The following is a 19,244-nucleotide window of genomic DNA, read 5'->3' as shown; positions in this document are numbered from 1 at the left end:
TTACATTTATGATGGCAAGAGATTAACAGGCTAAACAGAGGGGAAAACAACTTCCTGTGAACAAACGGGCCTTTGCCAGAATAATGATTTTGATGCATCCCTTTAACAATTGTTCTTTGCATCAGCAGAACAGAAAGCACATAAAGCACTAACAGGTTGTCAGAAAGACGCACAGACAGACACATAACACACATCCCTGCAGTCGTCCTAATTCTTTGTGAAATGAAGCATGTACACCCCCTGGTCTGTTCTAAGCCTGACTCACTTTGGGCATTGCCAAGTTGGCAGCCAGCTGTGGAATGTAATTTTGCCCTGGTGATTCGGTTCTTTGAAATCCCTTGAAACAAAAAAAGGGTTACAGGCATTCCCCCTCCGTCTATCAGGCCAGAATTGGAACTTATAAAAGCTGTCAATTGGCACAAGAATTTAATGTCGATCCTGCGGTGAAATCATACGGCTCTGTGAATTCAAATGATTATGCAGGATGCATTCTCAAAGCCTATGGGAATGAATAAGTGGTGCCAGATTTTCTTTTTTTTTCTATGACTAAAATCCTCCCCAAACAATACAAAACATGTAAACAGAGGAACAATGGAGTCTCTTACGGGCGTTACAGAAAAAAAGAATGAGCAATAAAGCAATTAATGAAAGCTTTTGACTATTTTTCAACTTCCTGGGGACCCTGTTGGATACCTATAGAGCAACTGAGATGCCTGTATGAATATTTAAGATCAAACAAAGGACAGGAATGCATTGTGCTTCAATGATGCATGAAATAAGGTAGGACTCAATCCGTCGTAATTCAATTCATTGTGCTAAAGATGCTCATTATACACAGAACAATAAATAACAAGCAACGGATATAAAATGTTGATAATATATGTATCTGGCACAACAAAACAACAGTGGCCTACTGACTTTAGTGTGCTTTAGTTTTCACAAACAACTTTTTTTCCAATACTGGAGGTCCTATAAAGCTGAGATAACCTTCAAGTATTGATATGGTACTGTATGAAAAGTCTAAGTGGTGGAATGCCCTCTTGAAATTATGACGTGAACATGAAGATTGTTTTACTAGCAAACAGATCTTGACCAATTTATCAGTTTGGCTTTTTACATCCTGCACAGCCTCCAGCAGTTATGTGTGGATGTACGGTAGTTGGGTGGACCCATGAAGGCCTCTGCTGTGAACCACAAAAACACTCACAGCAGTGTTACAGGGTGATACTTGCCTCGCAAAACATTCTTTGGCAGAGTACAGACACCGACTGCAGAGCACACCAACCCAACCACAGTTAAATGCTGGTCTTTCATCAAGTTACTCATGGAATTAATGTTAATTAATGACAGCTGATATGACCTGCTGCCTGCGATATTTGTCAGCGCAGGCTAAAATTAGAAGCTGCTAGCTGAATGTTTTTGTACACTGCTTCTTGCTAATGAGAAGAAGAGAGGAGGGAGAACAGATTTTATAAAATTAATTGAGAGATCTAGGTATCAGAACCCAGAGTCACTTGCACCAGTACACCCAAATAAATGTTTGCATTTGCTCTTGTCATAGCAGGAAAAGCTGTTACAACTAATAACATTAACGATGGCTTCATCCCATTTAAGTAGTCCAGTAAGTCAAGCATGTGTATTAGCAGGGAACTCCTAAATGAAATGACATTATTTATACCTGTGCCTTTCCTGGTATGATAAGTCATAATGTTCCTGCTGAAAAGGGCCTTTTACATGCTGCCGATGGGAAGATGCCATGAAAACACATTGGTCAGACTCTGTCAATCCTGTCTACACAGGGCCGTAATGTTCAACAGTAATACGATAATGGATAAAGATCAAGATAAGAGAAGCATAATAACTCAATGCAATAACAGATGGAGTGAAGTGTTTTGATCTAAAGTGTACAAGAAATCAGTACATCCCTGTATCAGGATGTGCTTTCATACTATATGCACACCTTTTAGTATTTCCCTAATGTATGCATGTTAATATTTAACTCAGTGATGGTGTAGCTGGGATGATGTACTGTGTCTGCAGTTAGTCCTGAATTCTTGGGTTGGTAGTGAAAATTATTGCAGCATAGTCACGGCCAACACTGATAAGCATGTAGGGTCTTTATCTACTGCCTATTTCAGTTAGGTCGTCATGTGGTTTGGGAGTAGCCTTCATGAGGAGTGAAAAGAGTGGAGTCTTTAAATGACTTTGCACTAACTACAGAGAAAGAGGATATTGTGCTATAGAGTAATGGGGTTATGCATCAGATGAATAAGGAATAACTGCAGGAACAATGAAATTGAAAGATTGAAAATAGCCACCTCTACATGTGGGCACGTTATTCTCATGTGTTTTCATTTTCAGTCGTAGGGCCCTCAACTACATTTACATTTGATTATGACTTGTATGCCTAAAGCTTTAGTTTTTATTTCATTACATCCCAGAGGGTTAGTTCACCATTTTTCAGGCTGTGTCCTGAGAATTTGCAAGTCAAAGCTCAAGAAATCCTTTCAGGCAGACAGAACATGTGGAATGATTACTATTACATGAAATAATAATACTCTACTATAATTATAATGGGATACTGTTTGTGCTCAGCCCAACCATCTGCTAATTTAAAAAAGATTTAAAATTAAAAATTAAAAATTTAAAAGTGCATATTGAAGGTAGATACTGAATAATATTTTCAAAATTTAGTAATTTGTATTGGTAGCTGGTGACGCAGTATGTTGTGAGGTGCTTTGCGTATGATCTTGAGGCTTTTTTTTTTCTTTTTTTTCTTTTTTTTTCTTTTCAAAAAAGTTCTGTATCCATAAATCAGGTGCATAAAACAGGGCAATGCACAGGTGCAAGGTGTAAAAATTTTGACATCTAGAATCCAACTTGTATGTCATAAAGCAACCATTAAGAATATGTTATTTCCAGGTAGTAAAGCTATAGAACTTTAATGTAAAAATAGTTGACAATCTTAATAGTGGCTTTATTTGATCTATTTTTTTTCCCTACGGAAACGTAAGAGGAGAATTCAGAGAGAAAAGACATGAGTATACATACTGTATTATTCGGGAAAAAGGGTGAAAATGGACCACCGGTTTGAGGGAAACGTAAAGATGAGTTGGTCACAGATGAAGGTGATGTCATAACCAAACAGTAAGAAAGCACACAATGACACAACCACCACAGTGTCAGTATTCATGTTTTTTTTTTTTCAACTAAAAGGTCTCTCTATGCCAGAAAGTGGTCACTCTTGGTAGAATCTGGTCTTGTCGTCTTCTCTGAGGTTCTCAAAAAGTCAACAACAACTGATTTGTCAAATCGTCAATCAAAAACAGGCATAGTTTTTGGAAATCATGACCACTGTCGTTGATGTAGATGTGAATAGTCTCTCGCTCTCTAATGTATCTTGTTTTCATTGGAAACTAAAATTGTAATTAAGAATAAAACTGTATTAATCGCCAATCTTAGTGAATGTATTAACATTAAAACACCATATCCCAATTCTTCTGCTGTACGCCATGCCTAATTCACAAAACATTATTATCTACAGTTTTTGTCTCAGGACTCTTCTGGCTCTGGAGAGCAAATGAGGAAACCAACAATCTCAGACACCACTCTAATGAATACACAATTGCCAAAAAGGTTTGATAAGAGTTATGTGACATGGTGTTAATTTTAGAAAACCTGATAGGCACAAGAAGTGATTAAGTGGTAGACCTTTCAAGCACTTTTTTGTTAAATTAAATTTTCTTGTCTTGCAGCTACTGATAATTATTACCGGTATAAATTAATAAATGATAAAATAATTTCAATAAAAAAAATACAAACATATATAAAACATGTTAATGTAGTAACATCCTGAGATTGTTACTTTCATTTTGTAAATAGTTCCATCAAGAATTATGAAATACGTCAATTATTCTAATAATTTAGTATTTCAATTGTGTAATCAAATTCTGATTGAATGATTGATTACATTATTGTGGACTCAAATACAGCATCAGGTTTTATAAAAAGAATTTCCTGCCTTTATCAGACATGGATGCTTATGACTTTGTCTTCAGATGTGGGGGGCAAATCTGAGTAAATGAAAATGACTCCAGAAATATGAATCTACTCAAGCTAATGATGTAGGGGGAAAAGGCTGGAATTTGTTCAACTTTAGTTCTGTTTTAGGATTCACTGTTTTAGGATTTTTCTTTAATTCACTTATTTCATTTAGTTCATTATTTGGCTTATTTTTGCTAGTTGGCCTACTCTGAGGTAAGACAGGTCCCTTATTTCTAAGCAATAAACATGAAACAAGGACTAACTATTGAATGTAGAAAGATAAATTCTTGCGAAAACCTATACGAATAGATTCATCTTTCTATCCCTGCTCCTGATCTGGGATACTACTCTGTCCTATTAGGCAGTATATTAAAAAGGTCAGGGTATCAATATGCTCCACATATCTTAAAATGACTAAAGCGCTGCTTAATCGACATATTGAAGCTGCAGTGTTGTTGGTATGCAGACAGTTAATTCTACCAGAGACTTTTGTTAATGAGAAAATAAAGTTGGCACATATAAACATATCAGTACTTGAATGAAAAGTGCCTTCATAGTGTCACATGTAAGTGTGTGAGGAAAAGACGTGTATTCAAGCAGCCTTCATAAAAGACACAGCTTGGCTTGAATTACCTTGCTGTTAAAATTGCATTCCTACAAAATGTCAGTCCGTGTGGCAGCAATGTCAGATCCTTGTTTAGTCTGGGTGAGATGGAGGCATGTAGCTTTCAGAGATTTGTTTGTAGTACTAGTTTTTTGAGAGGGTATAACAATCTTGTTGAGTTTGAACACTTCAACTATATTGCTACCATAAGAACCAATAAAACTTGAAACAGCCATGACACATGGAGGATGTTTTTACTTCAGTTTAACTCACAGTGCTATGATTGCATCTTCAGTATGTGAAGCTATAGCAGAGGTACACATCTATATAACCACAGTAACTACTGCTGCATGATTAGCAGATACAAACCTACCCTTGACTTAAACTTGTTAAAAGGCAGTAAAATAAACTTATGTAAATTATGTAAATAAATTATGATTTTAGCACACCCTACCTTGTATTCATGTGCTAGGTGACCATGGGTTATGTGCAGGAATATGCTGTCTTGCATCATCTGTCACATGCTACCCCTAACCTCTCAATGCATATGACTTGCTGCTTGAAGACGGAAGTAGTTAAACCATCCGGATATGTTGAAATACTTTTTATATTTAATGCCAATTGGTGGCATTTCCGAGTAGCCTAAACTGCCTAGAAAATAACAATATTACCTGAGACATCCAGTTATGTGTGGAAATTTAAAGCCTCAGGCTTGAGGATCTCCTGCCTTACCCTGTTGTGCATAGCTCTCAGCATCCCTACTGGTCTCATAATCTTATCACATAATCCTAATTGCACTGGGCAGTCAGGTTTTATGTAAAAATACAACTCTGTAATCGGCTTCTATCACAAGAGGAAATATGGTGGAGAAAAGCATCAGATTTCTCTAATTGAAACTCAGTGAGTTTAGCCTATTTGCTCAAATGATATTCTGGTGGTAGTTATTTACATTTCTCCACCCACTGAAAGTGGAAGTGTTGCATTGCAAGAGAAAAAACTACCCCCAATTAACTGTTATTCTACTTTGCTTTACGACTCCAGTTATTACTAAAGTATTATTTCACACCATATAAAATATCCTACAATGAATGCATAAATGTATAAAGGAAAGTGACAAAAAGAACCCTGGAGAGTCATGGTAAAGAGAGGACTGTATTTTTAGAAAGAGGCACATAGCCTTTCTTTCACCTCTATGCTTGGTTTGATTCCCTAATCAATTGATCAAACAGCGGCGCTTGAGATGATGGAAGGCGGTGCTGATGAGCACACTCAATTTTATCCTGCCATCATGAGGAAGCACGTCTGCAATTAAGATGGACAGATGGTAGAAAGAGAGAGGGATAAAGATGTAGAGACGAAGAAGGAGGCAATGACAGTAGGCACTAAAACTGCTGCGTTTTTCGTGAGACTCTCGGTCTCCCGGGAAGCCAAGAGGGCCTTGCAGACACACACATGTTTTATCACTGAGCCTCATTACCGCTGACATCTACACTGAGGGACAACAATGCAAAATGTCAGAACACTTCAATTTCTGCCACATATTGGCTTCTTCAGAAGCAGCGTTGCATTGGAAGACCCGCTTCTGTTCTATTTTTAAACGGCCTGTCGATCCTTTGTTTTGCCAGCACGTTAAATTGCACCTCCGGTTTAGATAAATGTATGCAACGCGATGTTCCTGGTGCTGTAACTAGCACAGGTGATCAGTAGCTAACAAGCACACAATGCACATCAAAATACTTTTGGTCCAACCATTTCGTCCAGCCATTCAAAGCTTTTACCCTCACATTCATTATTAATTCATAATACAAGACAAGGCTTGACAGTTATGCTTGCCAGGTTGTCATTGGCAACCTTTTTTTTCCTTTTTCTTTTTTTGGAAATTGGCAACCAATTCCTGGCCTTTTGGGTGACAATCTCTACAACTGTGGTGTCCATTGCTGTCTCCTTTTTGTTTGTTTGGAAAAAGGCAATTTGTGAATATGATCCAGACTAACTAAAACGCAGCATTTTCCCCCTGGTTTCACACCAACTGAACTGAACTACAAGTGTGAAAGCACCCTTAGTCACACAAATTGTCTCTAAAACAGATGCTTTTGTACACAGTAGCAAGTGCATGTTCCGGTTCAGTGTTGTCTTGTTCCAGTTCAAATCAAAACAGAAATATTTAAATATTACTAATACGGATTTATTTTGGGGTGCTCATTTGCTATTCGCTCTCCCTGTTTACAGATCACTTCACCAAAATCACAGTTCTCCAAGAATGTAAGAAAGGGATTCCAAATCTTATGAAATTTGGCTAAATTCTTTTTCATTTTGTATGTTAATTTCATTTTCAGGTTCATTAGTAATTTAACTAAATGAAATTGTGGTAAAAGCTGCTATCATAACAATTGGCCTGACTGAGACCAACTCTTTCAAGCAGTCTAGGTCCAGTTGTTTATTGTGCACCAGGGTTCAATTAAGGCCCACTCACAATGGGGGCGTACGCGCCACGTAACCAGTCTAGTCAATGAGAGCACTCACACAGGGCACGCCGCGGCGTCTCTCCGCACCACAGCGCAAGCATTCTGTAGCATTTCTATTTTTGACGCGAGCCGCAGCTAAACCTCGTAAATTTCATAGCACCAGGTGAGCAATCAATCGATCAAAGGGTCTCAACATGGATGATGAGCGACTAATTTTTGAAGTGGAACAACACACAATAATTTATGACATAACAGATGCTTTTTCTAATCTCTTCCACGTCGGAGAAGCAAAGTCACCTGCCGTTATGCTGCCAACACGCGCCCGGTGTGAGTTGACGCCGGACAGAGGACGAAGCTAAACCGCAGCGCAGCTGTTCCGCGGCGCTTATGTCCCCTGTGTGAGTCCCATGTTAGGAGCCTTCACAGCAGAATTTGAGGGTACCTTTGAACCCTAAAAAACCTAAAACCCAGGCTACAAAGAATGTTTTTGGTTGCTTTAATTGAGCAGCTACCTGGTTGCCAACCTGTTAATTTTAAAATAGGGATGCAAATTATCGATTAATTCATTAATCGTTAGTTGATTGACCTTATCGATTTAACGATTAACTGATAAGCGTCTTTTTTCCTGAGAACATCCATTTCTCACGGTGTCTTTAACATAAAGCAAAATATTGCTTATATACTGAATAAAAAATGCATGTTATATTCCTCAACTAATGTTTTATTGTACCAGTTGGGATATGGTACAGATATGGCATTTAACCAAAATAAATTCTGCACAGAAAATTGAAATACATAAAAAAAATAATTGTGCACTGGCTCACCTGTTGCATGTGAAACATTAAGCAACATAAAATATTTTTTAAAGCTATACAATATGGGCTTAGCCTACACAATATTAATATTATATTAAGCCTACATATAATTATCTGGTAAAGTACTTAGATGAAAAACTTGAAACATTAGCAGCACTAATTATAATCTCCCTTGTTCTGAGAAAGGTCACAGTAAGATTACTAGTTCTGGAAATTTACAGTAACATGTACAGTAGTACTGAACACAGCTTCAATCATCCCTGAGGAAGGTGACCGTAAAATTAGAGGGCCTCTATTAAACAATTTCCCGCAGAAATGTTGAGAGTGACGAGTGTGCTGAGCATGTTTATTTACACACAGGAGCAGATAGCGATGATGGGCTAGTAATTAGCATTAGCATGTTAGCATCAGCATGTATTTAATTCTTAGTGGCTAGTGCTAATTGCTAGCGCGTCAACACGCCTGCAGGTTTTGAAGGTGGTATCTTAGTGAACTCGTAGAGCTGCTGAACTTAAACGTAGCACCGCAGAGTTTACACTGAGTGTCATCATTACTTAGTTTGAAATGCTCCATATTCCACTCCGGGTCTGTCGCCGCGTTACATTCAGGTACTTTCGGTGTGGCCCTCAACTGGCGACACCATGACATTTCACTGAAATGGCCCTAGATTCAGTTAACCTGATTAATTACTTTTAATCGATTAAATTCTTTTTGACGATTAACTGTTTACATCCCTATTTTAAAATGTAAAAATTTTCATTTTGAGCCCTGCAAAACATACAGCTTTTATTACCTGCATTTCTTTTTAAAGCTCTGTTCACTTTTTGACTTTTTTATCCACACTCCTGTTGACTGCCACATAACGATTTTGTGAAATACCTTAGTATTCAGATGGGCCAAGAATATTGTCTCACATTTTCTTATCTGCCCCCGTCACTGCTCAGTGATGCTGCAGGACAACTTTTCTCTTCTGATATCCTCAACACTTGTACGTGTATGTCCCTTGTAACTATTGCCTGTCTTTATCATCCCTCAGCTTTGCAGTATCATTTTCAGCCCGGAAATTCCATATTGCTGCATCTCTAAACGATAATGGAATTACAACTAATTAATAACAGACCATACAGTACATGCTAACACTTTAAACCTAAACTATGATTGAAAATGACATTTATGCTGATTAATTTGAAACTACATGTCAATGTCATACTCATACGTACGGCAGACAAATGAATCACAGTTTATTTTTGTGGTATCAGTGGTTTGACATCCTGATAAACATTCCAGTACAATATGGTGACACTTGCCATTTTGCAGCCTGTTGGCAAGTGTATTTCCAATTAAGGGGAATTAATTGATTCTGGGATTCACCTTTTACAAGTCTCTCGTTTCTCTGCTGTCATTCACCATATATTCTCTCTCACCCTCTTTTGTCTTCCTTTCTTTGTCATTCTCTTTCCGTCTGTTCACCTTTTTGTTTTCTGTCATTGTCTTTCTCTGAACCCAGAAAAGAGGAAGAAGCAAAGTAACGAATGGTGCATGAAAAGCTGCACAAAGGGCTGTTTTTGTCTCACTCCTCCAAGCCTGTAATAACCACTTTTGTGTGTGCTCTCTGTTTGCAGGAGAAGGGGAAAGCAGACGGGAACATCGATCAATGTGAGTACACTTACTGTGTTCAAACCAAACAGCATTTTTCAAAATATGCCATGTTGTGCTTCATGACAAAATCTTTTTTTTTCTGCTGTTTGCTGTTATTCTGGAATACACTTCTGTTTTCTGATTGCTGGATATACTGCTGGGAAGTAATTCAAGTCTAAATGTCTACCATAAAATAAACCATGCAGCCCTTTTATGAAGAAGACCCATGATGATGATGATATGATTCTGAATCTTGACTGCGTCACATTATTGCTCTACTGTTGTCAGAGTATTTTAGATTTTGATTTTGAAATCATTTCATTTGTCAGTTCTTGCCAGGTATAATCTACCAGCCAGTTGTGGGACTGGCAGACATCAGTTTATTTATTCAGCTGCGTTGACACCATCTGAGAGAAAATAGTTAGTGTGAAAAACAGCTCCACCATGTCCTGCCCTTCTCCCCCAACCCAACAGACAAAAAGTGGAAGCATCTGAAATCATTCATTTCAAGTGACAACCCCTCCATAAGTTGAAAAATATATCTATCAGGTGAGAAATTATTCAGTTGTCAACCACCTTCAATCCACTGTCAGAAATGATAAAGTAATGTTTGTTTGGCTTGGGCCTCAAGGGCTGTTTTTTCTTTTGTTAGTGCTGCACGGTATACCGAAACTTTGGTACCTTTTTCAACACTTTTGTTTAAAACAGTTCGGTATTAGAATTTCCCAATGTTCAGTAGTTGTTGTAGATCAATAATGGGGTGTACACACAGAAGGCAAGAGAATATTCACTCATTTTTGTGACTTTTCGGCATGCATCAAGTTTTTGGCCATGTGTTTGCACATACATGGCTCGCTGATGGAGAAGGCATGAAAAGTGAAAATGAAATAAATCCAATTTTTTAACCCCAATGTTCCATCCAGACCAGAGCAGAATCTGATGTCACTCTGGATCTTTAGTCATCCAGAAGCACCGGCTCTTCCCCTGCACCCTCCTCCAAAATATACCATAGATCAGCAATTTTTGTGTTTTGTATACTCTGTTGGTGTCATGGTTTTGCAACAGCATACTGTGTGTCAAGGGTAGACTAATTGTTTTCATTGTGCGTCTTTGTACGATAATACATACAGTAGGGCTTTTTGTATCCTTTCAACAAAGAGAGATCAAGTGCCTTGCTTGTAATAGATATAAATTGATTTTTTTTTTTCATCTAACGTACAATCCTCTCGGTACAATATTTTTCAGTCTTTGTATGCAAGTGCCAGGTGTTTGTAAATGCCCAGTACAGATGATGAATCTGAATTTTAGTTCAGTATTGAATGCAATCTTTCACACCAGTCCTGAAATAATTGTTGTCAAACTAATTGTTTACATAGAAAATTTGCAATGCTTGATTTATATCCTATGTTTTTCACTCCTGGTGGCTTTTTCATATTGCAATTCAATTGTCTTAAATTTAAGGTTTGAGAGGCTGTTTGAGTTGTTGTGAAAGGTGTTACGTAACTGTAGCATAGGATTAACTTTTCTTCATGTTGTGTATGGCCTAAGCGTCACATAAGTTTTTCTTGGCTCGTCGTTTGTGTATTTTGCTGTATTGTAGTGCATGACAGGGAGATTGAGCAGTTTGTGTGTAACACAGCTGTGTACTGTAACATCAATCTTTCCATGGCTGACTACTTCCTGTTTGACAAGTGACTCCCTCTGTAAGCATTAGGCCCATTATCATGTGTTGTCTTCATCTCCACAGTGAAGCACCATTCCTCTGCTTGCAGTGCAGATCTCTCTGAGCTTGCTTCTATTCAACCGAAACATGACCCAGAGGATTTCTTTTGTTATTATGTTGTTGTTTTTTTAGCATCTAGTGCAGATTTTTTTTTTTTTTACCTCTGGATGTCTGTTAGTTTATTCTTTTAACATTGTATTATGTAGAGAAATGTAGCTTTCTAAGTGATAATTGCTTTTCTGGCAATGTGTAATTTCTTCACCTGCTTCTTAGAATTCTGCTGCAGTAACAAACATCCTGGCGGGGAAACACAATGTGAGGTGTTTCTGTGACAGGTGTTTGCATTATACTTTACCTGTCTTCACAGATATTGATGCTAACACATGTACATTTAGAAAAAAATGGAGGGAAACCGAAAGGTACCTCTACACCAGGAGCAAAAAAACACACGTGCAAGCATTTTGCAGTAGCTCAGTGAATGTTCGGACACTTTTGTTGCACAGTAGCATACTGTATGAACATGTGTTGGCAGAAAATTCAGTATGCAGTCACGGGAGGTTGATGGGACCGCCAAAAGAGGGAAAACATTGGAGTGAAGGTCATGGATTTACATAGACTGAGCGCATGTAATTTTAATATTCGTCTCCAGAGATTAAGGTCTAAGTGATAAAGTAATTTTGTCTTGGATTTATGTACAGTTGAAGTGCTCCCTGGTCGACTGAGGTCTTTTTGTGCCAGTGTAGGTTTTCTCCTGTGTTATGAGGATTTGTCGATATGTGCAAACCACTCTTTAGAACCATTCATCTACTGATGACCGTTAAACAATAATAATTAGTTGCAGGGTCCAACACAGGTAGGGTAATTATTATACTAGAGCCCTTTGCTTGCTTTCAAGCGGGAAGAGGTCTGACACGAACAAGATTTTTCCAAACATCACACTGTGTAGTCAAACCAACAACTTCCCCAATTTTTTTCTCCGTTTGGACACTTCATGCCCTGCTCACTGATGTGAGTTCTCACAGCATCATTACAATGGACAATTTGATAACAGGCTGACAGTTGGCTGAGAGTCTTCACAACAGCAGTGTGTTATAGAAAGGTAACCTATGCTTTTTGCTTCTGTGTCAAATGTATTTAACAAGATATACCGATGTACAGTATATAACTAAACAGGAGAACTTGTGAAGCCTGGCTGTGTGCGCTGTGAGGCTAGTCGACTCGTCTACATTCTTCTTCATTCCTTTCTGTTTAAATGATATAAAATTAGACACCAGGAACATTCTTAATATCTACGAGTAGTAGCAGTATTTGCCAATCTGTGCTATTTATTCTCTGCATGCCATGTTTTCTTCTTTTTGTCTGCATAACGGCATGAGTACCAAGATAAGGTGTATTGCTTAGTGAAAGGCTATGCTGACAGGATTTACTATTGACAAAATAAATTCCCAGCTGAGGAATCGGCAACATGCTGTACTATATCAGACTAACATCTGGCATTTAATAGCTTCAGTCTGAGGTCCCTCTTGCCAGATAACCTGATCAGGTTTTACCAACTTGCAGTTATCTGTCATGATGTCCTCAGACTGGGGTAGAGGAGGTTGTTACATTTATTAGGATTTTACAGGTTTTTTGAAATATTTTCATGGCGATTAGATTTTTTCTAGGTAGGTAGGTAGGTAGGTAGGTAGGTAGGTGGGTAGGTAGGTACACACAAACTGTAAAAGTCATGGAGTGGTGAAAGTCTCCACCAGCGGACAGTAATATATCCGCTGTGTCATTTGAAAACAGCCACTTCAATATCGTCAGCTTTTGTCCCCAGTTTGTATGTGCTGATTTACCTCTTGAGACTAATTATCCACTGCCTGTTTGTATGCTGAACCAGATCCTCTGTCAAAATCAGGCAATTTCTTGTTTTGCTCTCCTTTTTTCTTGGATGATAATCAGTGTAGCTCTTTGGGATTGTCTGTTTTCATTGACATTAGCTGGTTGCTTCTCTCACTTTGAATTTTTCATTATTTCAGTTTACCCTCTCTCTCTTCTTCCTACATTATGTCTTTATCTTTCGCTCTACCACAGATCACTCTCCTTCATGTTTTTTTCCTTACATTCACGTATACTCTCACTCTTTGGCAAACCTGTTATTGTGGCATCTGCATTCCTCATGTCGAGACAATGACATTAATCAAATTGGCCCAGTTTTACCTCTGGAGCGCAAATGCTACTAGTGAAAACTGCTCAAGCGCAACATTGCATATGAAGGTTTTAAGCTAACTCAGACAGAAGTTCTGTTAAGTGACTTTTTTTTCCTGGCTGATGATGCACAGCCTTCCCCGGTCAAAATATGCAATCATCGTTTTTCTTTTTATAGTGTGATCCTTTTTTTTTCAGTGGGATCCATATGGAAAAATTGAATATTGACGATTTATCTTCCTCGGAAATGGTGATTAATTCGGCCTTGAGTGCTTAATTTATGAACCTTTGCAGAGGCCTAATCGGAGTTTGTTACCGTCACAAATTAAACAATAGGAAGAGGCAAAGCAAGTTAGGCAGTCCTGTGGTTCATTTAGATTGTAATTGGGTGAGAATTAGAGGGGACAAGGTTGACAGAGAAGACTCTCAATAAGCAGCAAATGACTGGGGGTGGAAGAAAAAAGAGAGGGGAGATGGTATTGGAAGAAGCTCATAAGAGCAGGGGAGGTGAAAAATGTTAGCTTGAAAGTCATCTCTTGGTTTAAATACTCAATCAAAGAACTTGTTTTAATTGTCTTTGGTTTAGGCTGCTGGGGCCTATTGCTGCATTGACTTTCACATAATTTTGCCTGTCTGCTTCATTGTCAATACAAAACAATATTAGATGACCTGAGCCGATTAGATTTCCCTACCTGCACTAACTACCTACTGTATACAGTATCTATGTAGTTGACCAATCACGAAGAGCTGCTTTAACTGTGTGGGCACACTGACTAACAACATCCTGCCTAGAAATTGCTGATGCTTCTACAGTTGAACTACTTCACGATATTTGCCACATGATAAAAGGGAAGATGGCTGGGAGGGAAGGTGGGGGGTGGGCTTTACAATAAATAGCAGAAAGTTGTTGTTTGTTTTTCCCCTGCTGGCTCACTGCAAACATTTATCTGCCATATTCCAAGCTGTAGAAAATATGGAAGGACAACCTTGTGAATTAACTGTAAACATTGAGTATAGGGAAAATTCTTGCTGATGTGATGACAGCTAGTGATGCTGTTGAATGCACTTGCACTTCCTCCAAAAGAACACCGCGAAATGATGAGGACATTATTATGTTGTCCTTTTGATTCTTTTTTCCTCACAACTATAAGAGTCATGCCACTGAATGTAACTAGAGAGCTTGAAAGAAAATGATGTGAATATTAAAAAAATATTAGCATTAAAGGTTATTAAATCTAACATAATTGTAGAAAATTTGACTAGTAATCTCCCTCTTTTCATTTTGGAAGTTTTGTAAGCAGCCCATTAAACCCTGAGTCAGTGTTTATGGGCTGCACACCACTCACTCTCAAGGTGGTACTTATGGTACATAATTTTTACAAGGTTTGCAGAATGGGTAAGGTGATGAGGAAACAAGATTACAAAGCAGGTGTATAGTTGGGGAAGTGATAGAGTTTGAGGGGTGATGCTGTATAATATGATCACCTCCTAGCTGTTTTCAAGGTTAAGAAGGAAATCATTGAATCACAAGGCCAGAAACAAAACTCATCCACATTTAAATTTTCCCAGGCATGGATGTGTCATTGACAGAAGCAACATAAATTAACGGAACTAGTGAAATGTATGTATGCAGTGTGTTGTACTCGGTTGTACTGTAGGTCTAAATGTTAACTTTAATCTCTTCATTTACATGTTTCCCCCTGTTCTCAGATTCTTAGTCAGCATGCTGTTCTATGTATTAAAAGTGTTTTGCTTATGCTTGTTGTGTATTGTATAATTACACTTCATGAACATGAGGTCTTCAATGCCAGCCAGCTTAGGGAGTGCTCATATCTTGAATCTCAACCAGTTTAGGGAGCTCTCATATGTAAGGTACTGTCATATGTAGATTAGTCTTCCAGAGACAGCCTGCATAATTGGAATGTGCAAAAAGAATACATTTTCATAGCTGAAAGTTGTAAGTCACCATCTCGGTCACATCGTAAATCAATGAAATGTGATTTCATTAATGTGTAGAGCAATAAAGATTACCAAGCGATAAGTTCATTGAGGACTTAATCAAAATAGTAAAATGAAGCAGGCTTTTCTAAAATCAGACCCACCTTTTATAGATGTGGTTACAAAATTAGCATATCTTGAAGTAAGGTTATGATTTGCATCATAAATCTCACAATTTTCCTATCATGATCATCATGAACCTAAATTTGATCGGCCCAGGAATTATGACTCATTTCCCCAAATTCACAGGCAGCCAAAGTTTCGTGGTGTAATAATTTTTGCCAAAAAGTCTGAAAGTCAAAGACAAAGGGGATTGTAGCAGGAGTGTAAGCTCCACGTTGAGCATGCCTGCAGATACCGCTGAAGGGCTTAAGGAGGGCACACGGACTCTCCTGGGACTAAGAGGGACTGACGGTGGCACACTGAATAACACTTCACTCTGACTGGGGCAAGCTGCACCAGTGGGCATACTTGGACACACACAAACGCACACTAATGCTGGAGTGCAGATACAGAGAGTGAAAACAGACAGACAGAGATTATGTAGAAGAAGACATAGCAGAAGAATCAGCAGGTGAAGGTAGACATTTTTATTTATTTTTAAAGGATGAGAGCAACATCACAGCTTCTTTTGATCTTTAATGAGCTTGAGGTACAGTATACTACGGCATTATCATGCTTTTCCTATTTAGCACAGCTATTTGCATACCTCCTAAAGAGAGAACAAAAAAGATGACACATGTTCTATAGGTTGATTTTTAACCAAAAACTCTGACCCACTTTTTTTTATCTTCTTTCTTTTTCTTTTATTACATTTTTCTATCTTAAACCTGTGGTGATATACAGTCTTTCAGAACTAGCAGCTGATGTGTGGCATCCTGATTAAATAAAAGTAGGAGAGCAAAACAAGAAACTGTGTCTTTATCTCTCAGTTGCTGTCTGTCCCTTCAGTACCCTGGTGCTCTAACATTTGCCTTCACTGCCAGCAGCTGGCACTAGCAAGGTCTTAATCTTATGTTGATGGTCTGACACATTAATCATTTTGTCTGTAGATGTCAGAAAATGTGTACAATACAGTTTTCCTACAGCCCAAGGTGACAGCCATAATTGATGTTTTCTCCAACTGCTTAATTTCTGTTTATCTGTTAATTAATTAATATTTTGATATGGCCAATTGCATTTGTGTCCAAAATCTCAGACGACTTAATAAGGAGAATCAAATGACCACATTAACCTTTTTTCTGTAAGTTTGCTTATGCTTTACGTGTAACTCACTGGAGGTCAACTTCTGGATGATAACCAGCTGCTGCTGTGTGAGTGCAAGCATCACTGCAAACCCTTCAGATCCATTCTTTACCTTCATCCCCCTGATTTTTACTGCCTAACCCATCAACAGCAGACGGCTTTATGAGCTGAGAACAAAAATGATTGCTTTTGAATTCAGATTATATGCCTCTGTGCTCTACTCTTTCTTTTCCCGTGGCTCCGTCTCTCTGCTCCTGCCCTCTTCCCCACCTCCAACACAGACATAAACACACTAGACTTCATACACAACCCACACATTCACATTTATATCCAGTACATATGTGTCTGCTGGAGTTTGAGGATAAGTTATTGTGATTGGGATCTCAACCAGCAAGGTCTGCAGTAGCACTTTGCAGAGGACAAGGTGTGTTTGCATACCCCCAGGGAAGTGGAAATATTAATAAGCTGCTGTCACATTTCTTTGACTCAGTAAACACATTTACTCTTAAATACTTACATACACCTCAGATATAACCAGGCATTCTCAAGTTTATAGTGTTAATATCAATCACAAAATATTTGTTCATAAGAGAATATATATATTTTTTTGTCAAGTGTTCATGATTTATTTATTCCTATTATTAATGGATTCTGTTTTTGCTATGGAATTCAGATGTTTTGTCATTTAAGGGAAAAAAGACAGATGCTTTCTAAAGGTGGCATACAGTGCTATCATTGCTGCCAGACGGGCATGACTGACACCACCTTTGGTACCTTGTACCTCTGTGTTAGTCTCAAAAAACAGGTTACAGTTATTAAAGCTAAAGAGGTACCCACACTGATGGACTAGTCTTAAGCTGAAGTAACTACTTTACACTTGCATCTAGAGATAGTGGGGCTATTTACTCAAATTATTTTTTTCTTTGATTGTTATTTTTTTCTTTGGTTTTAACACAATATTATTTGCATGCATCCATCAGAGAAAATGAGGAAGACGTCTTCTGTTACATTAGTCACAACAGCAAGGACTCGTGTCATTTTTATCATCATGTAGTGGACTACAAAATTTGCAGGTATCTGATCCTCAGATGACCTGTTGTCTGGTAAACAGATGCTACCAGGCAGAAAGTACATGAAACAGTGATTGAACCAGGATGGTCAGGGAAAGGCAGCATTAACTACAAATAAACAGTTTGCCACTCTGTGTTTCTATATGCACTTAAGTAACCAGTTTATTAGGGCTGCAGCTATCAAATATTTTGGTATTCGAGTATTCTATCGAATATTCCATCGATTAATAGAGTAATCGGATAAAATTATTACTGTAATTTCGGACTATTGAGTGCACCTGAATATAAGCCGCACCAGCTAAATTTTAAAATAAAATAATTTTTTACATATATAGGCTACATTTAAATATATAAGCTGCAGGTTTTCATGTTGTAACATGAGATATTTACACAGAAAGACGGTACACAGAAGATTTTTTTTTGTTTTTAATTTAAGACGCGCTTTTTTTTTTTCAAACTGTGCCTGAAAATCGGCAGTACGGCACAAGCACACCATCAACACATTATGCCAAGATTACATGCAGTAGCTCTATTTCCTTCTTTAACGGCCAGATCTATTGCCTTTAACTTAAAAGTTGCATCGTATGCATTTGTGTGTTTTCCATGATGAGGGTGTGTGCATGATGTGCAAAATGACAGTTCAAGATCAAAATCAAAACTAATGTACACGGTAGATACTGTACTGTGCAAGGTGTAGGGAATATGACAGGGTGGAAATGAGTGGAAATGACAGAGACCTTATACATCAGTGTAGCATCAAAATATTTTAAACCGGTTATTTTATGGTAGTTACACAAAGTTAAACTGCAATCACAACCAATCCTCTCTTTAGCCTTAGGTTTTCATTTATAGAGCACTGTTCTCTCCCAACTAGATAATTTCAGCATACAGCACACAGCCTCACATAAATCACGTATGTTTGCTGAACTTTTGATCAGTGTCACTGAAGGCAGTCCCATGCACATTTGCTTCTGTGTGCAGACTCTTTGGCTTGTTCCTGTGCTCCTGATCTTGTTGACACTTGCAGCCTCTATCTGTTCAGGTGTTGCCTGTGCAGTCTCTTTCTGTGGCTTCACTTGCTCTCACCATCTGGTAAACTGTTCAGTGTCTGCAGTAGTCGAGTTGTAAAATGAAACCAGGGGGGATGGTGAAATTTTTCATTTATGTGACATATTTTCTAAAATTTTGTATTTCTTAGATGCAATTTCCTGCATTCTAGTCAATTTTAGGGTGACTTACTAGACATGGCAAATCCTAAATCATAAAAAAAAACAAAAACACAATTTAAGGAGGAGGAAAGAAGACTTCAAGTTTTAAGACGACGCGATGTTTGAAACAAGCTGTATTAAAGAATACGAAGCAGCAGGTAGCAGCTAGCGGTGCTGCTAAGGCCAATACAACACAGTGTGTGGATGATTGACACCTGTCACCTGTCCACCAATCAGAGTCAGG

The 19,244-nt window shown here is 38.2% G+C and overlaps 1 protein-coding gene across 4 annotated transcripts in view; it reads left to right on the top strand.

Moving 5' to 3' along the window:
- fstl4 (follistatin-like 4) overlaps nucleotides 1-19,244 on the top strand; it is a 258,262-nt gene that overhangs the window by 90,607 nt on the left and 148,411 nt on the right. For all 4 annotated transcript variants that reach the window (XM_019272616.2, XM_019272621.2, XM_019272610.2 and 1 more), the window contains one exon: nucleotides 9,551-9,584. In XM_019272616.2, coding sequence (XP_019128161.1) covers nucleotides 9,551-9,584 — 34 coding nt within the window. The remainder of the gene's footprint in view (nucleotides 1-9,550; nucleotides 9,585-19,244) is intronic.

Source organism: Larimichthys crocea, chromosome XXII, assembly GCF_000972845.2.
Source record: "Larimichthys crocea isolate SSNF chromosome XXII, L_crocea_2.0, whole genome shotgun sequence".
Taxonomy (NCBI): Eukaryota; Metazoa; Chordata; class Actinopteri; family Sciaenidae; genus Larimichthys; species Larimichthys crocea.
The sequence above is the reverse complement of the archived record's forward strand: the minus strand, read 5'-3'. Positions and strand labels throughout refer to the sequence as shown.